This window comes from Talpa europaea, assembly GCF_964194135.1.
Source record: "Talpa europaea genome assembly, chromosome: 11".
Lineage (NCBI taxonomy): Eukaryota > Metazoa > Chordata > Mammalia > Eulipotyphla > Talpidae > Talpa > Talpa europaea.
In genome coordinates, this window is record NC_140078.1 from 78690911 (window position 1) to 78710516 (window position 19606).

Genomic DNA, 19606 nt, shown 5'->3' on the forward strand with positions numbered 1-19606 from the left:
AGTGTGACTAAGTCCCATCATGCAAATACAGACTGGCTACCCATTGCATTCGCAACACGCTGGGAGACTACTCGGGTGAATAAACTAAGTCCAACTGCACTGTAAGCAGTGCAAGAGAGGTGTGTGTGTGTTCCATGGTGAGGTAAGGGGCACAACTGACTCTGCTCAGGGAGTTCCAACAGGGGGTACGCAAACTAAGTCATGAAAGATAAGAATGAGTCTTCCAGGCATTTCAGAAGTACAAATAGCCGTGTTTAAGGTAATTTAGGAAATGAGGCAGGTTTGAGGGGGTGGAGAACAATAAAAGCTGGGAAAGATAAAACTAAAAATCAGAGGGAGGATCTATTTTCAGAAAACACAGCTCTTTGTGCTCAGATACACAGGCCTCCTGATGATCTGCTGTCCTGTGTCGATGTAGCCAAGGATTTGGCAATGAGAAGAGCGGCCGTGATTTTGTCAATGAGGAACCTACTAGTCTTTGAATGTCCACAGCCCTCCCATAGTGTCGCTGTGTTCTGGAGCACGTGTCCTGCCCACGCGGGCCTGTCAGGTGTGGGCACTTGATAAAAGGACAGCTGGAATCACACTGCTGAGATTTCTGACTCAGACATGCCAAAGGACTGCTCTTTGTCCCTGCCTCCTGAGTGAGCCTGCACAGTGTGCATATAATTGAGTGGTATGCCCACCAGTTTGACCTCTCCTTGCTGCTGGGAACTTGGCATCATGAGCAGATTAGCTGAATCTGATGCAGAGTCCATGTGGTAAACAGCTCGCCAAAGCACCGACATGGGCTACTCAGAGGGCACTTAGGCTGGTGTTTACTTGTGTATTCTGCAGCCAACACATGTGTTACATAGCAATTATTCTTCATGGTTAGGAAAAAAACAAGTGAAAAACTTTCTGAGCTTTGATTAAAGCAAGCTTTGTTATAGATCAGGCTTAAATTTCCCCTAATGAAGTAGAGGAAAACCCTGCTAATATAAACCAGCTTAACAGAATGTGTTTATAAAATGCCAGCTTTTTCCTTACTTACTGTTTATTGCTTTGAGCAACTGCTTTATAGTTGATTATCACCATAAGTGGAAGGTGGAATACACCATGGCCATTAGAGAACTAGCAAGCAAAACTATAAAATAACTATGAACTACTTTAAACAATAAAGGTAATGAGACCTATATAATGACAACGGTAAGAAATGAATCGAGATGAATCTTGTTTCTGGATGGAAAACTGAGTCACACTGTGCTTGAGATTATTGTTGCCTGTCACTGTATCTCAAAACCATGTAATAAGCAATTAAGTAAAAAAGCAGAATTCAAAATAGTATTTATTAAATAAGTAGAATCATGTAAATAATATGTCAGCAGACAGAGAGGAAAATTCAAGTTCACTGAGTTAACCACCTCCTTGATTTCCAATATGATTCTGTGTATCATAAATAATTCATTCCTTACTAAAAAATTCTCAAGGGTCTTAGCATTCCACTTCTTTTCTTTAATTACAGCACCTACACCCAAGCCTCCCCTCTCCAGAATCTGCAGCAGTTTCAAACAGTGGACCTGATCTACAGAGAGAAGAAACATCTGCCTCTGCTTGTAAAGGCTCTGATGCAGCAGGTGAGGAAAGTGCTGGCTCACAGGGGCCTGGGCTGTCCTCTCCTGGGCTCCATCTCAAAAGCCAGGCCCAGACTCCCCAATAGTCGGTGAGTAATGAGCATGTGAGCAGACTTAGGCCAGAAATTTTAAAAGCTTCCTAATCAAACCATACTTCGTCATGAGGTTTCTCTGGGTGTACTTCAAGCTATAAATCAGGAATTTTTCCATGGCCCCATAAGATTCCTTCTGATTGGATTTTCTCACTTGGTTTTATTTCACTTACGGTTGATGAAGAGTAAGAAGATGCACTTCTTCACTGAGTAGTTTGCATTAGATATGTAGCCACTCATTTTGAAGGCTAGGGTTTTATCCTCACATCCAACTTCGATCAATTCTCTAAATGGGAAAAAGACATTTTAAGACTTCTGAAAACACTGGAAAATCTAAACATTATAAAGAACCACACATGGAAAAATCAGAGCTCCCTCCCATAAACTAACCTGGCCAAATGAGGACCCCTGGGACTTGATTTGCTGAGGTGGTCCAGGATGCCCCTACATCCTGTCAATCCACTCAGGTACCCATTTAGTCAGGGCTTTCAAGCACTTATTCTATCTGCCAAGCACTGCTCTAACTGCTAGGACACAAGGCCAAGTCTACGCTGTAAGATTGTATTTTGCTGAAACTTTTATGTATCTCAGTAACTAAATTCCAAAGATGAAATCTCAAAGAATTCATCTCTCCTGAGTAGCACCATCTGGCTGGTATTCCCCAGAGTGCCTTTAAGGAGAGGTGAGATTGTGCAAGGAGGATCTCACACAAGCCGCACTCACTTCTGCCTGTGGGTCTTCCCAAGTGCTGGCCCTGCAGTCTGGAAAGTTTTACTCCTGACCCATTATCAGCTGGTTAATTGTCCCTCTTCCCTCATGTCTCAGGCATTCCTTCCCCACAGAGCCTTCTCTGACTATCCCTGACTTGGAGAGATTCTTATTGTGCTTTATGTTCTTCCTTTGAGGCATCTAGCACAATCACTAAAGAATGGCAGTAATTATTTCATGTCTTTCCAACTAAAGTGAGTCCTCTGAGGGTAAGAATCATTTCTGCTTTACTCCCGACTCTATCCCTATCATATAGCACAGTGCTGGGTCAACAGCAGGCAGTCATTAAGCCTTTACTGTAGGGATGGTGGAAGATTTTCATGCAGTAATAATGTTCTGAATCTCTGAGGGTATGGCTTGCATTTCCCACACACGATGAACCAGCAAGCCCTTTCTTCCCGAAATGACTCCAGAGTCTAGTGTTCTAGAAACACACTTCGGGAACTGCTGCCCTTGGGGACTTCTAATTTCTTACAGTCCCTAGGAATTTCCTAACAACTAATTCTAAGTCTAAAATTTAGTCAAGGAGCTCTTGAAAGTTTCACTGTACAATAGAGCTTTCTCTCTGCTCTGAGAACACAGTTAAAAAACTAACACTTAATTAGAAAGAAAAGGGTAATTTAGAGCAATTTGACTTCTATAGATAGGAACTTGGTTTTGCTCAAAGGATGAATAATTTGTCTTTCAAAGGAGAAAATTGGTTCTGGGATTTTTGCTGCTACTTTTAAGAATTGTGGGGAAAACAAATAATAAAATCCATTAAAAAAGAAAAGATTTGTAGGAAAAGGGAAGTCAGGGCTATTTCACTTATCTATGTATCCCCAGTATCTGGAATAAGCCTGCCATATAGAAAGGTCTTTTTGATTCTCCCCTCAATTATGACACAGGCACTCTAGACTTTGTCAAGTGCCAAGATTTAGCTAACAATCTATCATGAAAGTGGTGGTTTTCACCTGCAGAGGGGACTGCAATGAGGAATCCATAATGCAAGCAATTTCCCTTCTTATGCTTTCCTTGACAATGAAGACTTGGGGACACAAAACTGTTTGCTAGCCGCCAGACAGGGAAGTCTTAAGGGTTTAAGGGCAGAAAATACTTAATCATCTTTTTACTTCCTTACCTTCTCGCAAAAATTCTGGAATATGAAGAGCAATTAATAGTGAATGGCAGTAGATAAATGAAATCCTAAAGTGATAACAATGGAAGCATAAGGACAAGGAGACACTGGAGACTGAGACTGAGGGACAACACACTGATTCACAGTGAGCACCCAGGAGATAACATGCACCAGCAAGTGGGAATTATAAGAAATAATGACTCTTAACAAATCTGAAGCAAGAAGCGCATTTGATTAAAGGAAACTCTCAAAGTGAGTGCTACCCTGGCAGAGTCCAAAATAATGTCATGAAATGATAAATCAAGACCTGGGATGCAAATTTTTTTTAATATTTATTTTATTTATTTATGCATACAAGAACTGGGGTATAGGCCAGAGGTGCGGGGGGTGAGAGAATTCACTAGAGACAGAGTGGGGAGCAGAATAGGCGGATCGACTGAAATACACTGCTAAGGGGAACAGTGGGTGAGACAAGAGAGGTCTGCTGCGCTATGTGGGTCAGCTCCCTGGCTGGGATTGAACTCATGTCACAGTGGCTGGTGATAGCTTGATAGCACTGAGATTTTAACCCCCACGCCACTAGGGAGGCCCTGAAATATTTTTTTAATATAGATTATCAACATACCGACTAACAGCATTTCCAAAGATGGAGCGAATGTTGTCCACGGTTGTGGCATTGGGCAGTGTTCTAACGTCAGCTACGGTCTCGCCTTGCTGATGGGCAGAGCAGAAAATAGGACTTACTGTCTCAGTTATGATTGAAACTGCATGACTTATCTCCATAACTATAAAAATTCCCTCTTTCTTTGATAATATATAAGCACCCCCTATAAATCAAAAACTTACTTTTTTAACTGAGAAACTAATGCCTGAATTATGTATTGAATACCTGGCAAAGAAAAGAAAATAAACAGTAAACAAATGAACAGTAAACACAAAGCATATGTTGTTGCTTAAGTATTAAGCTTTTAGCTTAATAAATGGACTTAAGTGATCTAAATGAATACACACACCCCTACATATATCTTGTTTTATCCACAAGACAATTAGCCAGCAGACTGCATGGAGATATCAATGTTAAATTTTGGTTGAATCAAACAAAAACCAAGGTTCCACTTTGCTTTGATAGGTTGCTAACTAGCCTAAACGATATCATAATACAACTTTTTTCTTGCCTAGAGTTCCATTTTTACAGTGTTCCAGAGGCCTGGGTTGTCTCAAGGCATCTGGAGAACCCTGCTTTAACAACCCTATTCTCTCTTGGAGCCCCTCAATATATCACCCTCCTCACTTGCTTCTTCCTTGACCCAAGCTCCTGTGCCAATACCTGAGTCTTCATTACTCCTCACATGAATTAAAGAATTGTGTCTAACAAAATATTCAGTAACAATAATTCACTTTCAACAACCTAGAACCAAAACAGTCCACCAGGACATCTTTATTTTTAGGAGATAATATGCAGACACTGACTTACATAATTCCAGGGCAAAGCAAAGAAAGCTGGTGTAAATCTGTGCCACTTTATTATGGGCCAGTGCTGCTTTCACTTTTGATTCTTTAGAAATTGAAAAATAGTTAATACATCTCTGTTCCAATTCTAGAACATGCAAACTTAGAAAGTCCAGGCAGGAGCCTCTTAACTAGCAGATAAATCTATCATGGGTATAATGCTGTTTTTATCTAACTTTCTTCCTCCTTCTGTGAACAGCCTCTAATTTTTCATCGGGAAACAACGTCCCAATTCCACTTGATATACCTTAGTTAACTGCCAATTAAAAAATCTCCCCATAGATCTGGGCATATAATGTGTGTGTGTGGGGGATCTAGCTATGTCCATCACTCTCCAGAAATAGGTTCCCTAGCCCTCTCCCAGAAACAGACTCTTGAGCAGAGCCAGAAAAGAATGAAAACCACTGGAGCAGGGATACTACATTAAATCCCCAAAGCCATCCTGGGTTCTTGTCCTCCTCAAGGAGCAGTTGGCCACCCTGTTTCCACTGTTTGTGTAACTCCTGGGCCTCCAATAAATTTCTTTTGGGTTCAAGTTAGCTGCAGTCAGTTGTGCTTGTCACCAAAGAACCTTCTTAACACAGTGGTCAACTGCTCTCTCCTGGGGAGATGAAAGTCCAAAATGGTGACTAAACCTTGACCAGAAACAATCTGTAGGCTAGTAATTCTGCTTTCCATCCAGCTCAGCAACTGTTCTCAATTTATAAGCACTGGAACACATTCCTTTGGTGAGAGAGCTCAGAGACCCACTCCCAGGTTTTGAACTGTACCTGCCAACAACTTCCAAAATTTTTCCATACTCTTCACTTGGATTTTTCAAAGCTTTCCTCCTCGTGGATATGTTGTAAAAAAGGTCCTCCACCTGAACAGAAATTGATTTTTCTTGTTAATTAATGAAAGGACATGGAAATTAGAGCCCACGCTATTCACCTAATGCTGGCTACGGCAGTGAATCCAACCATATTTACCAACAGCACAGCTCTAAGCACTGGTTGGGGGAAGGGGCAAAAGGAGTAAAGGATATGATTCCCTCCTCCCACATTCCTTTGCTCATCTCACAAACAGGTACCTGAGGGCTCTGTCAAGCTCTTGGCTTTATGCCAGCAATAGGAAGACAAAGCACAGTCTTGCCCAGGATAGCACATGATTTAATAGGGCAAACATAAACATGCAATTATAGTATCACATGGCACTCAAATGCATTTTTCAAACTAGTTATATAATTTCTAAGGCCATCTGGGGTTCTCAGGAATCACAACCAATGGCGATGCTGGGTGCCTCTTCACATGCACTTTCTAGCACAACTTCATTCCTGCTTCCTGCCTGCCTCATTGAGTCTAGGGGTCAGTCTTCAGGGAGACAGGCAATAGCCAGGGCTAGGGGAAGAGGGTGGAATCTATAACATGACAGTGAGGTGCTTTATAGGATACAGAATGGGAAGAGACCAAATGAGGCATCATAGAAACAGGCAGCACAACGGCCTGCCTCCTCATGACACCCTCATACTACACCAACACCCGTGAGTGGTTGAATCAAACAAAAACCAAGGTTCCACTTTGCTTTGATAGGTTGCTAACTCTAAGTGCCTAGAGTTCCACTTGATGTTTCACTTGATGAGAAAAGCTGAGATTAAGTAACTTGTCTCCGGATACACAAATGTTGAATGGCAATGCTGGAACTCTAACTCATGTCTTCTGGAACTGTTTCAGGTTCTTTCAATGTCCATTATCCTGCCACTGATTTCTGCCATCCAATAAAAGAACCTCCCAGGCTCTCACAAAAGATAAAGGGTCCGGCAGGCTGCCATGCCACAAACAATCTCTAGCTCAGGGGCTGATATCTTGGGGTTTCTATTAATGAGTAAAAATTCATTTTAATATTTCTTTGAAAACTCACAAGCAATTTTATTTTTCATTTCAACATTTATACAAAGTTCTTATTCAACAATTCATATGCTGCTCTTACCGTAATCTGGGTCCCTTGATTGCCTGCACAGGGTTTAGGAGGGGCTTTCAGTTTTCCATCTGAGTAATTGGCTCTACTCAGAAAATATGAGATTATTAAGATCAACAAAAGAGATACTTATCCAAAGGCTAAAAAAAAAAAAATGACTAATAGTAGATTAAAATATAGCCATGTTACATACTGTCTCAATTACCATTTTTCTTTAGACTTTTCCTCACTTCCATAATTCCATACTTCAAATTGCAATTCAAAAAAAAAAAAAATCAAACAAAAAAAAATCCAATGTTTTGCCATTGCCTATAAAATCAGTAAAATTTTGCTGGTAATTGTGCTATCATTTCCTGAGAGTTGTCATATACAGGGCTTATGGAAGTGTGAGAGAAAGAGTGAAGACAACCTCTGAGACAGTCAGTGGGTGGTGCTCACTGCCAATTTGATGGTAGAAGGTGGGATTTGCTAGATTCCACCCCGAGCCGGGGCTGATGGGAAATAGGGGCAGAGCTGAGGCTCGAACAGTTGGGCTGGTAAGGAGGGGCACCTGGAGAAGCTACCAGCTTACCACGCAGGGTTTTGGCTTAGACCTTGGTCTCTGCTCAGTGGATGTTATCTGGGGTACAACATGTGCCAGGACAATAATTTCCTCCCACTCTTCTTTCTCCCTTTTCTTACTCCCTGTGTAAACAAATCCCATTATTTTTGTTTCACACGGTGTCTGCTTTGGGGTCATGTCCTGCAGTCAGAAGTGTACAAGTGAGGACCCACCAACCAGGTCATTCCATCCCCCCCACCCCCCACCCCAGCCCTCTCTTTGCTTGGGTTTAGAAGTCCTGATGATACAGAAAGGCCTTGGAAAGCACTTGATCTGTGAGGAAATAGGATTTTATCTAAATTGCAGAACACTGCTAAGTGATATAGAGAGGGAAACAGTCAGCCTGGGGTGGGAGTACAGGTGGGTGAAAGTGTCACAGAGGAGAGCACAATTTATCTGGGCTCCAGAGAGGTATAGTTTCAGGTGTAGAGATCAGGAAAGACCATCCAGGATGGAAAAAACAAACAAAAACACAGAAATGTCAGAATACATGGCAGCCAGATATTTTTGGAGAGAACTGGTTGGAAAGGTGGCCTAAGAGCACACTAATTGCTATAGTGATGACTCTGGATTTCCTCTTACCGCAGGAGAGGAGCCACCAGCAGTCCAAATAGGGGCATAACATGACCGCAGAGACAAAGAAAGGAAACTTATGCTCAGATTATTTACAAAGACAAACTCCAAAGAGTCTCCTTATTTTGTGAAAAGGGTTAGTGTTATCACCCCCCCCCCCGATCCTAGCAATTATAATTCATTCAGAGTCAAATGGCCCCACTAGCAACAGTCAGTGCTATAGACTCTAAAATGTGCCATCTCCTGTTATTTAACATGTTCCTCTGTTGAAGAAGACTGAGAAACAGGCAGGACTGTCCTGGTCAAAACTATTTCCTCTAGTAAGTTACAATCTAATAAAAACCAATATCCTTTTGGGGCATAATTTAGGTACTCCTATCTGTCTCCCACTAGAAAATGGCCAGCGCTTATAAATGATTTTAATTCCTCAAATTCTGTTCTGTTCTATTATGGTTATTTATCAGCCTCTGAAAACTGTGCCAGGACAACAGCCAGCCAGAGATCATGTATGGGAAGGTGAGCACAGACATGGATATCTGATGTAGTGGGGGTTTACAAGTCTGCTCAGGAAATGTGAGCCCTAGCACTCCAATCATAGACCTGTAATGAACCCAGAGTGATACCCATTGAACAGCAAAGGGGCAAAATAAGAGAAGCAGCTTTATTTTACTTAAAATACTTCTGTGTAATAGACACCTTTGAGGCATCTATAATATGCTACATTATCTTTCAAGAATCCACAAAGTAATATTATCACCTAACAATGATTCCTGTGGATTAGCAGTTCATTCATGGGGAGGAAAGAAAACTTACCCAGGACCTTGGCCAAAAGAGATAACACTGGTGTTTAGATAGGATGACTCCAAGATTAAAAAGCACATTTTAGGGTGAATATATATAAACAAAAGAAGATAGCACTGTACCTGTATGCACACTTTCCATCAGCTGTTTTAGTTGTAATAGTAACGTGAGCCACATGGCTTATGCTGGCTAAAGCCTAAGAAGGAAAATGAAATGGAAAAAAAGGTAAAACTCGCTGTTGGGACAACATTAAGGGGAAAGGTTGTTTAAATCCTCTCTTCCACTTTGTATTAACAAATGGCAATAATGAACACAACTTTGATGACATGTTTAAAAAAAAAATCAAACTAAATTTGTAGCAAATTAGAACAAAGGAAATATATATATAAAAAGTCTAAATGGAAACACACCAAAGGATTAATATGTTAACAATCTCACACAAGAAAACGGCAGAGCCTAAGTGTTCACAGGAAACCATTTAAATAAACTACAGCACATGTGTAATGGAATAGTATGCAGCCGTTATAATTATGACAGTCCAAAATATATTGAATGAAAAGATATCCAGAATTTTTTCATAAAAATTTAAGATCCTATTGTGTGTGTTTTTTTTAAAGGTTATCTTTCCTCCACTAAATTTTTTTAAAATTTATTTTTATTTATGCATACAAGAACTGGGGTGTAGGCCAGAGATTCAGGGTGTCAGCGGATTCACCAGAGACAGAGGGGGGAGTAGAACAGGCAGATCTACTGAAATACACTGCTGAAAGGAGCAGCGGGCGAGTCAGGAGAGGTCTGCTGCGCCATGTTGGTTGCTCCCTGGCTGGGGATCAAACTCATGTCCGGAGCTGCGGAAAGTTTCACAGGTTGCATCTTAACCCCTTGTGCCACCAGGGAGGCCCTTCTTACCCCTATATTTTGTGAATATTGGCACTTAAGACTTAGTGTTTGCCAGTTTCACTTGACTTTTGAGAAGAAAACTTTGTAGGTGGTACTGCATTCTTCCATTAAGTGACATATAATGTTTTGGAAGGTCTCTGGAGATAAAATGCTATATATTATATTAAGAACAATTCTGTCTTAGAAAATTGAATTTAATTAAGTTTGCTCAGATTTGCATATATTTAACAAGTAAAAAGTATCATATCCTATATCTCTATTGAGAAACACACACCAACAAAAGCAGAAATGTGATCACAGGAGGTTATTTTAAACATTTCTTTAATCTTTAGCTTACCTCACCACGAAAGCCATAGGTAGAAATATGACTTAAATCTTCAAAGGACTGCAGTTTACTTGTAGTAAATCGCTCACACACAATATCCAGGTCTTCTTTCTAGAAGATACCAAGGTATCAAAATATAAGGAAATAACTACATCACTCATCTTTCCAAATCTTCTTGAACTTCCCTTTTCTTGATTGAATCCCAGAAGAAATTCCCCATAGAAGTGTTTAAGTTAACAAAAACTCTCCAATGGCATTCCGCATACCTTACTGTCCTGGTCCTTTTTACTCATCTCACTTCTCAGTCTCATTTGCTAGTTCTCCCCTGACAGTGGAGTAACCCAGGACTCCAATGCTTGTATCTGTTCTTTGTCTACACTCACTCTCTTGATGGTCTTATTTTGTGTCACGTATTTTATAAAAGTTATTATTAGAAAGCCTCTATTAAAAACTACAGATATATTTAACTGTAATAAATTACATAACAAAATTTACTCTTTTAACCATTTTTATTGAGGTGTAATTGACACAAATATTTTAATTTCAGGCATACAACGTGATTCAGCACATATATATTATGAAATGATCACCACAGTAAGTCAGTCATATTATCCTCCACAACCATACAGAGTTATCTTTTTTTCCTTGTGAGAACTTTTAAGATTTACTGGGCATTTTTCAAATATGTAAAATAGTTATTCTTCACTATAGTAACCATGCTGTATCATACATCCCCATGACTCTTTTATAAAAACTATAGGTTTGTATCTTTTGACCTCGTCACCCATGTCATCCCCAACTCTGGCAATCACAAAATTGTTCTCTGTATCTAAGATCTTAGTTTGTTTTGTTTTTGTTTCCAGATCCCACACAAGTGAGATCATATGTATTTATCTTTCTTTGACTTATTTCATAGAGTGTAATGCTCTCAAGGTTCTTTCATGTTGTCACAAGTGGCAATACCACATTTTTTTTATGGTTGAACAATATTCCTGTGTGTGTGCGCACGTGCGCGTGTGCACACACTTGCCACATTTTCTTTATCCATTTACCCATCAATGGACACTTAGATTGTTTGCATACCTTGATTATTGTTTAAAAGAATACTTCAATGAACAGCATTACAGACATCTTTTCAAGTTAGTGTTTTTCTTTGCCTTGAATAAATACCCAGAAGTGGAAATGTTGGCTTATATGGCAATTCTACTTTCAATTTATTGATGAACCTCCATACTGTTCCACAGTGGCGGTACCAATTCACGTTCGGGCTAATGGAACACAAGGGTTCCCTTTTCTCTACATCTTCGCCAACATTTGCTATATCTTGCCTTTTTGATAATATTCTTTCTAATAGGTATGAGGTGATAGCTCATTGTGTTTTGATGATTAGTTGACCATCTTTCCCCTGATGATTACTTGAACATCTTTTCATGTACCTGTTGGATATCTGCATGCCTTCCACGGTCCACAAGGTCATGACAGCTTACTTATAGTTCAGACCTCAACTTCTGTCACTCTTCATGCTGTCACCCTGTTCTAGACACAATGACCTCCCTGCTGATCCTTAAACATGTCAGGCATGCTTCTGTTTCATGGTTTTTTGGCATATAATATTTTCCCTGCCCCAAATATTCCTTAAAGAGCACCATGACTTGCTCCTTGACATCCTTATTCCCTGGTAGAGCTTCCAGTAGAGACAAAAGTTTTCAGTAAATATCTATTGTTGGTGTTGTTGCAATTTTCAGTGAAAAAATCATACCCACAAAGCCCAGAGTTTCGAGAACAGGGAAAGGGTATGCTCTTCCTGCAGCCGGATGACATCATGCACACACACATCCTGCTCCTTGGAGGCTTTACTCACCCTGATCCCCGTGCCATTGTCTTGAATCTGAATCAACTTCAGGCCACCCTCTTTAACCACCACTTGAATACTTGTGGATTTTGCATCTAAACTGGAAAATGAAACAGAAAATGTAATTTATCAGTCTGCAACTACTCTAACACACATACTTGAGTAAGAGCCAAGGGATAAGAATAAATTACAAGAAAATCCAAGACTGATTAATGTACTTTTCTTTTGTCTGAAAGATTCTGTAATTCCACTTATCAGTTCACATGTTGTGTGGCAGAAAGGAAAGACAGGAGCAGAAGGGGGCAACCATCATTTCCAACAGAACATTAAGCACCACCTCTGTTCCTTTAGGAAAGAAAGAGAAAGAAGTGAGAAGTAGGATCCTTTTAGCAAATGCCTTTTACCCTCTTCTCAACTCATTTTACCACCTGCTATTTTCATCAGTATCAGCTTCCAAAGTCTCAGGACCCTAATAAAAATGTCATTTAAAAATTCGAAATGTTTTTCTCTTGTATCCTCTTTTCTTTAAACAAAACATATGTGGAGAGGTGGTAATGTGGAAAGCTCTTTGAGAAGTCGGTAAATTTTTTGTACCTACGAAGAGCAGCCTATGAGCAAAGAGCTCTTCTTAAAGAAAACAAATTTAGGCTGGGGTTGCAAAAGAAAGACTCCTCAAGCAAAAAATTCTTTATTCAGAAATACGTCAGTAAGTTACTTAACTATTAAGTAATAGTTTCTCAGGAGCCCCTGAATTGAAATTCTATTAGCCATCTTGACATATATTAAAGAATATTACTGAGCTCCAAACAAAAATCTCTGCTTCTAGAATTATAAGCCACTGAGCTCATGTTTGGTTTGTTGGTACAGAGTAAGATAACAGGCCAAGTTTTCTGTCAGTTAATTCTACCAATATAGAAACAAAAATCAGACTTTACAAACTATGTAAAATCAAAAGAAGTTCTCAGGTTCCCTGCTCCATCTTTTGACTACCTTCTAATTCTCTTTTCCATCAGTGGTGCTTCCTGACCAACTGTTCTTTCAGTCGCATTACCCTGAATGATTATCTATGATTTTACAAACCGACCATTCTTTACTGGGGCGTTTTAAAATTTTAATGTATAAATTTTATCAACATCAGTTGATTCCATCACAAAGGATCAGACTTAACATTTAGCCACATTATAAGCATTTTGTCTTTCTTATGGCTTACAGTCTACACCCACTTTTCTTTCCACGTTCTTAACCTTGTCTTCCACATAGTGTGACACTTCTCAGCTTCACAAACCACAGGACAACCCACAGAATCAGGCAACTCTGATGTGTCCCCCCCAAAAGTAAAGGGCAGGAAAACACGAAGCGGGGTCACTAATTGGGAAGCAGGGAAGTCACAAGTTTTAACCGCAGACAAGATCCCACCGGCTTGTCCTAAAGTCCCAATTTATTTAGAATAAAACTCAAAATGAATTGTGCTCTTGAATGTATGTATGGATGATTTCTGAAATAAGCAATAAACTGATAACATGGTAATCTCAAGGATGAAGGAAGATTTTTTCTTTCCCTACGGAAACTTTTTACACATTTCAAGTTTTGCAACTCCTGCATATACAATTCTAGAAGTATTTCCCACCATTGCAACAACACCGGGCAGCCCTCCATTAGCGTAACCAACAATTTCACCAAAATCTCGCGAGGGCGTTCGAGACTACGCGGAACCCGGAAAGGGCGAAGGCGGGACCCAGCGTCCCTCCGCCGCAATGGGCATGCGCTGAACACGCTTCCGCCGAGGGCAGGGAGGCGTGTCCACGCCATCCTGAGCAGCGGCCCCATACGGTGCAGCCGCTAAAACAGCCCGGCTCGACTCCCTCCGTACCAGTTCTCAATCATCTCCTTGATTGCATTAGCCGGCCGCTGGATAACTTCTCCCGCCGCGATGCGGTTCACCACTGTCTCATCCAGCCGCCGAATAACTCCCGCTACGAGAGACATTTTGGCGCCAGGGAGTGCAGGTCGCGTCGTGACGCTCTCCGGAAGTGCCGTCAGCCAATCACTTCAGTGCTTTGTGCCCACGTCCCCTTTTCTACTCCATTTCCGCTTTCCTGCGTCCCCCTCCAGCGGCGGCGCGCTTAGGGCCCAGGGAGCTCTTGATTGGGCAGCTCGAATGCCAGTCAAATCGACCCTCCCTAAAATAGCGTCGACCCACTAGAATACCCGCTTGCGCGCTAGAAATCACTGTTCGCGCTTCCTATTGGCTCAGTCCACAGGGACTACGAAATCCCCAGCCAATAGGGACGCAGGTCTGTGGTCGGGGGCTGGAGTCCCCCGCTGGGGTGATCTGGCGCAGAGCGATAGACGTGCTCGGCGCGTCTCCTGCTCCTCCCCTCTCTGCGGCCTCCGGGAGGTCGGCGTCGCTCTGGTGGCCTCCGGGACTATGTGGATGTCGCCCAAGAGGAGCAAAATGGAAGTCGATGAAACCGAGGTTTTCCGGCCCGAATGGACCCAGCGTTACCTGGTGGTGGAGCCTCCCGAGGGCGAAGGGGCCCTGTGCCTGGTCTGTCGCCGCGTGGTCGTGGCCACCCGCGAGCGCGACGTCCGGCGCCACTACGAGGCCGAGCACGACCACTACGAGCGGTATGTGGCGGAGGGCGAGCGCGCGGCCCTGGTGGAGCGCCTGCGGCAGGGCGACGTGCCCGTGGTCGCCCAGCTCACTCCCGAGGAGAGAGCTGCTCGCGCAGGCCTCGGGCTCGCCCGGCTCCTGGCCTTGAAGGGGCGCGGTTGGGGTGAGGGGGACTTTGTATCCCAGTGCATGGAGGTGATGCTGAGAGATGTACTGCCCGATCATGTCAGCGTTCTGGATAGCATTGATTTATCTCCAGAGGTCACGCGGCAGAGGGTCCTGAACATTGACAAGAATCTACGCAGTCAGCTCTTTCACCGAGCCAAGGACTTCAAAGCTTATTCCCTTGCCTTGGACGACCAGGCTTTTGTGGCCTATGAGAATTACCTCCTGGTCTTTGTCCGCGGCGTGAGCCAGGACTTGGAGGTGCAAGAAGAGCTGCTGACCATAATCAACCTGACTCATCACTTCAGTGTTGGTGCCCTCATGGCGGCAATCCTAGAGGCCCTGCAGACTGCAGGTCTTAGCTTGCAACGAATGGTTGGACTAACCACGACCCATACTCTGAGGATGATTGGTGAGAACTCAGGACTGGTTTCGTACATGAGAGAAAAGGCTGTAAGCCCCAACTGTTGGAATGTCATCCATTATTCGGGATTTCATCACTTGGAGCTGTTGAGCTCCTACGATGTAGATGTTAATCAGATCGTCAATACCATATCTGAATGGATCGTTTTGATTAAGACCAGAGGTGTTAGGCGGCCCGAATTTCAGGCCTTGCTAACTGAGTCTGAGTCAGAGCATGGGGAAAGGGTTAATGGACGGTGTCTGAACAATTGGCTTAGAAGAGGGAAAACTTTAAAACTAATATTTTCCCTAAGAAAAGAAATAGAGGCATTCTTGGTTTCCATAGGAGCAACTACAGTTCATTTCACAGACAAGCAGTGGCTTTGCGACTTTGGTTTCTTGGTGGATATTATGGACCATCTCCGAGAACTCAGTGAATTATTGGGGGTTAGTAAAGTCTTTGCTGCTGCTGCCTTTGACCATATTTGTGCCTTTGAAGTGAAGCTGAATTTACTTCAGAGACAAATGGAGGAGAAAAATCTAACACACTTTGCTGCCTTGCGGGAAGTTGCTGATGAACTTGCACAGCATCTTAAAGAAGATGAGAAAGTATTTGATCCCGATCGGTATCAAGTAGTGATCTGTAGCCTGCAGAAAGAATTTGAGAGACATTTCAAGGACCTCAGGTTCATTAAAAAGGACTTAGAACTTTTTGCAAATCCGTTTAACTTTAAGCCTGAATATGCACCTATTTCAGTAAGGATGGAGTTAACAAAACTTCAGGCAGACACTAACCTTTGGGATGAATATAGAAACAAAGACTTGGGGCAGTTCTATGCTGGTTTGTCTGCTGATTCTTACCCAATTATCAAAGGGGTTGCCTGTAAGGTGGCATCCTTGTTTGATAGTAACCAGATCTGCGAAAAGGCTTTTTCATATTTGACTCGAAACCAACACACTTTGAGCCAGCCACTGACAGATGACCATCTCCGCGCCCTTTTTAGGATTGCCACAACCGAAATAGAGCCGCATTGGGATGATCTTGTGAGAGGAAGAAATGAATCTGATCCGTAACCCTTGAAATCTACAACGCTGAGACACTCAAACTTTTAGAATCCAATTCTAAAAGCAAAAGTTAGTTTGATTTTTTAAAATTTACTAATACGGATTGTGGAAAGCACCAAGTTGATTCACCTAAATTGATCAGGATTCAGATTCATCTGACTGATCTTTTTTCCTTTTTCATCTCAAGAAACAACATGGGACTGACATGAGAACACCTTTTTTAAAACTTACTGACAAAGTCATCGTCTTTACTTTTGTGATAGAATTGTTTTTAAAGAAGTTGAGTAGTGACATGTGATTTAGAAGTCTGTTTTTAAGGTGTTCTGAAGAAAGTTCTTATTTTAACTAAGTGTTAAAATGCTGATGCATATAATCTGAAATTACGAACTCAAGGTGTATGTTTGAGCCAATTGCAGAAACTCGTTTAGCAAGTTCAGAAGTTTCTGAAAAGGAAGAACATACAAATAGGGGAGGTATTTTGTCTAACTGTCAAAATGAGAATTTTTAAAAACAAATTCTGAGTCTGAAGTAAATACTGACAGAATTCCTTCCTCACCTCCCCCCAACCATCCCAGTGATAATGATATTACTAATAGAAGAAGTAACCAGGTAAAATTTTAGTAGGGGAGCAAGAATGATTTTTAAGTTACTGGTGTAGGAGACCTGTTGCAATTTGGAGATCAGACTAACCAGTTGTTGGGGTTTTCCCCTGAATTTTCCCCATAGGGAACTGTTTTATCAGCTTGCTTAATAAAGGACTACGGTAAGTATAGAATCGTAACACCTGCCCCTTAGTAATTTTTTTCTGCTCTAGACAGAAGTTTGACTCTGTCAAAATGAATGAGAGAAAAGGATTTTTGCACTCTAGAGTCAGGAGGTGTGAGCTGTGTCAGCCTATTTGTCCTGTCTGCATGGGTGTTACTGCTTTGTAAAGAGCTCCTGCTTAGAGGAAATTCTTTATTTTAAAATGATATACTGATTTTGTTAGCTCCTGGAAATGGATTTATTCTAGAATTTGAAACTCCCACATATTTTGTGATTAAGACAGTGTACAAGTGGAAATATTTAACTCTCAAGAAGCAGCTTTATTCCCAGATTGTAAAAATTCCATGTTTCTAGTGAGACATCTGCTTTGTGCTAAACAGTAAATTTCAGACTTCTGTTAACATGAAAAGGAAATCTTACAGCAGAGCCAAATATGTAAAATAACTTAAAAACAGGACCCAAATTAAGATCCTATCAAGAACAGTTTGAAAACTATTGTGATAAAGTCCTGGTGTAACTATTATAACACATTATCCTATGGCCACTAAGTGAGCAAATTCAAGGAGCCAGAATTACACATCCAAGAATATGGAAGGAAATGATGCCTGAGCCATCAAAATAAATTCCGTGAGAACCCAGGAACCCAAATTGTGTCTAGTTCTCAACTAGAGTCACTAACCCCTCCTTTTAGTCTTTTGAGAGGATGTTGGGAAATACAGAGAGGTATTTTTGTTAGTCGTATTTACTGTGGGTTCTGCTCATCATATGCCTGATGCCCCGCCCCCCCTTTGATGCACAGGACAGTCTGGCACAGGAAGAATTATCACTCCCAAAGTGCCACTAGATGCCCAATGTAGACTACCTTATTCTGAGGAATAGGGCAGGTTACCTGTAGAAGCAAAATTAGAAGGGCAAGTTGGGCAAATTGATAATGCTTAGTAGGGGACACTAATTCCAACATTCATAGTTGCCCGGTAAGTTGCAGTAAAGGCCTTGGTAGGTTCCAGTAGCTCACAATAGCTTTTATAAATCTGTAACTGATTCTGCATCAGATTATAGGCTGTGTTCTGTTACATATGTTAATTTAAGGCAGAAAAGCAAGTATTATATATTATTTATCAAGAGTGGTCAAGTTGAGCTATAGGTCAGGAGTAAGGTTAAATATCTGAAAAAGAACAGTGATAAACGAATGAAATAAAAATCTGCCCATATTAATTTCCAGTAGCTTAGAGCATCCTCTGTTGTGGCAAATGCTTTATTGAAAGAATGTTTGGAAGATCTGAAAGCTGCTTCTGCTTTCTAACCCCAGTTCCTCAAATATTCAAGTCTTGTATATTTTGTGGAGTTAAGTATGTATTTTGCTTAAGGTGATAATAAAGTTAGATTGCAGCATATGGGGGTATGGGGTGGGGGGACATATAAGCCAAGGACTTTAAATCAACTCTGAACAACAGAGAATTTGCTATAAACTAGTCTTGTTTTGTTTTGTTTTTCAAAGTGTGTATTTTACTGTTTTCTGTGTTAAGTAATTCTGTAACTGCATGGCAGTTTTTTATTTTGGGTTTTTTATTTTTATATAAAATAGTTGTTATTCGTCTTGTATTTGTGAATATAGTTAAAATAAGCAGTTTTTAAAGAACTGTGTCTTTGTATCTCCTGTTACTACTAGTTTTCTTGAAACACTTCTTTCTGTATTCCCAGTCTGTCATATTGTTGATCAAACTGCTCTCCCAAGCTCACCAAGTGCTTGTCAGTATTCTTAACTTCTTTGATGCCACTGTCCTTAATATACTTGTTTCTTTGCCTATAGGGAGTTACCACATCCAGGTATACTTTCTCAATATCTGTGTTCTTGCCATTTAAAAATGTTGTTTTAGGCAATCTCATAAATGCATCATCTCCTTAGCTGATTTCATCTTCCATGGCTTCAGTTACCACCTGTATGCAGATGACTCCAAATTCATGTCTAAACCTTTCCTCATTCATCTATGTAATGGGTAATTCAAGTCCACTTTGCTGTCTAACAGGTACCACAGTGTGCCCTTGGTCTTGCCCCCAAACCACCTTTCATGTTCTCTCTCTCAGTCAATGGCACTGCCACTAACCAACCATTCCATTGCCATCGCTCAAGTACCAAACTGAGTTATCCATGACTTTTCCCTCTTGATCCCCTTGCAGAAACCTTTGTGTTGAGTCTACTTTCTGATTTTTTCTCCGTTCTCCAGTATTACTACTCTCAGAGTTAGCCTATCTAAATGACAGTAACCCCCTCATTAGGTGCCCTTTCTTTCATTCTGATTCCATGTTCCAAAAGACTTATCTGTCATTTCATTTGTTGTCACCATTGCTCTCAGGGTATGGTACACATTTCTTTTTAAGGTCTTGGTTCATATACCATTTCCTCAAAGACTTCATCAGTGCCCTCTAGACTAGATGCCCTTACAGTGTACTCCCCAAACTCCCTCTTCTTTCCCAGCCATATACTTACAGC

General features: G+C 41.2%; 2 protein-coding genes across 6 annotated transcripts in view; one reads left to right on the plus strand and one right to left on the minus strand.

Moving 5' to 3' along the window:
- The window catches only part of MLH1 (mutL homolog 1), a gene marked incomplete at both ends in the record, with an annotated part of 35941 nt that extends 21851 nt beyond the window's left edge, over nt 1-14090 (minus strand). For 4 of the 5 annotated variants that reach the window (XM_084247913.1, XM_084247914.1, XM_084247911.1 and 1 more), the window contains 9 exons: nt 1879-1991; nt 4216-4304; nt 4437-4479; nt 5870-5961; nt 7065-7137; nt 9150-9223; nt 10265-10363; nt 12114-12204; nt 13975-14090. In XM_084247913.1, the coding sequence (XP_084104039.1) occupies nt 1879-1991; nt 4216-4304; nt 4437-4479; nt 5870-5961; nt 7065-7137; nt 9150-9223; nt 10265-10363; nt 12114-12204; nt 13975-14090 (790 nt within the window). The remainder of the gene's footprint in view (nt 1-1878; nt 1992-4215; nt 4305-4436; nt 4480-5869; nt 5962-7064; nt 7138-9149; nt 9224-10264; nt 10364-12113; nt 12205-13974) is intronic. The other variant, XM_084247912.1, reaches the window with a different exon arrangement.
- Nucleotides 14091-14532: 442 nt separating this feature from the next.
- EPM2AIP1 (EPM2A interacting protein 1) lies at nt 14533-16359 on the plus strand (the record flags this gene model as incomplete). Its single annotated transcript, XM_084247805.1, has 1 exon — nt 14533-16359. The coding sequence occupies one exon, from the start codon at nt 14533-14535 to the stop codon at nt 16357-16359; it is 1827 nt and encodes a 608-aa protein (XP_084103931.1).
- Nucleotides 16360-19606: the final 3247 nt, after the last annotated feature.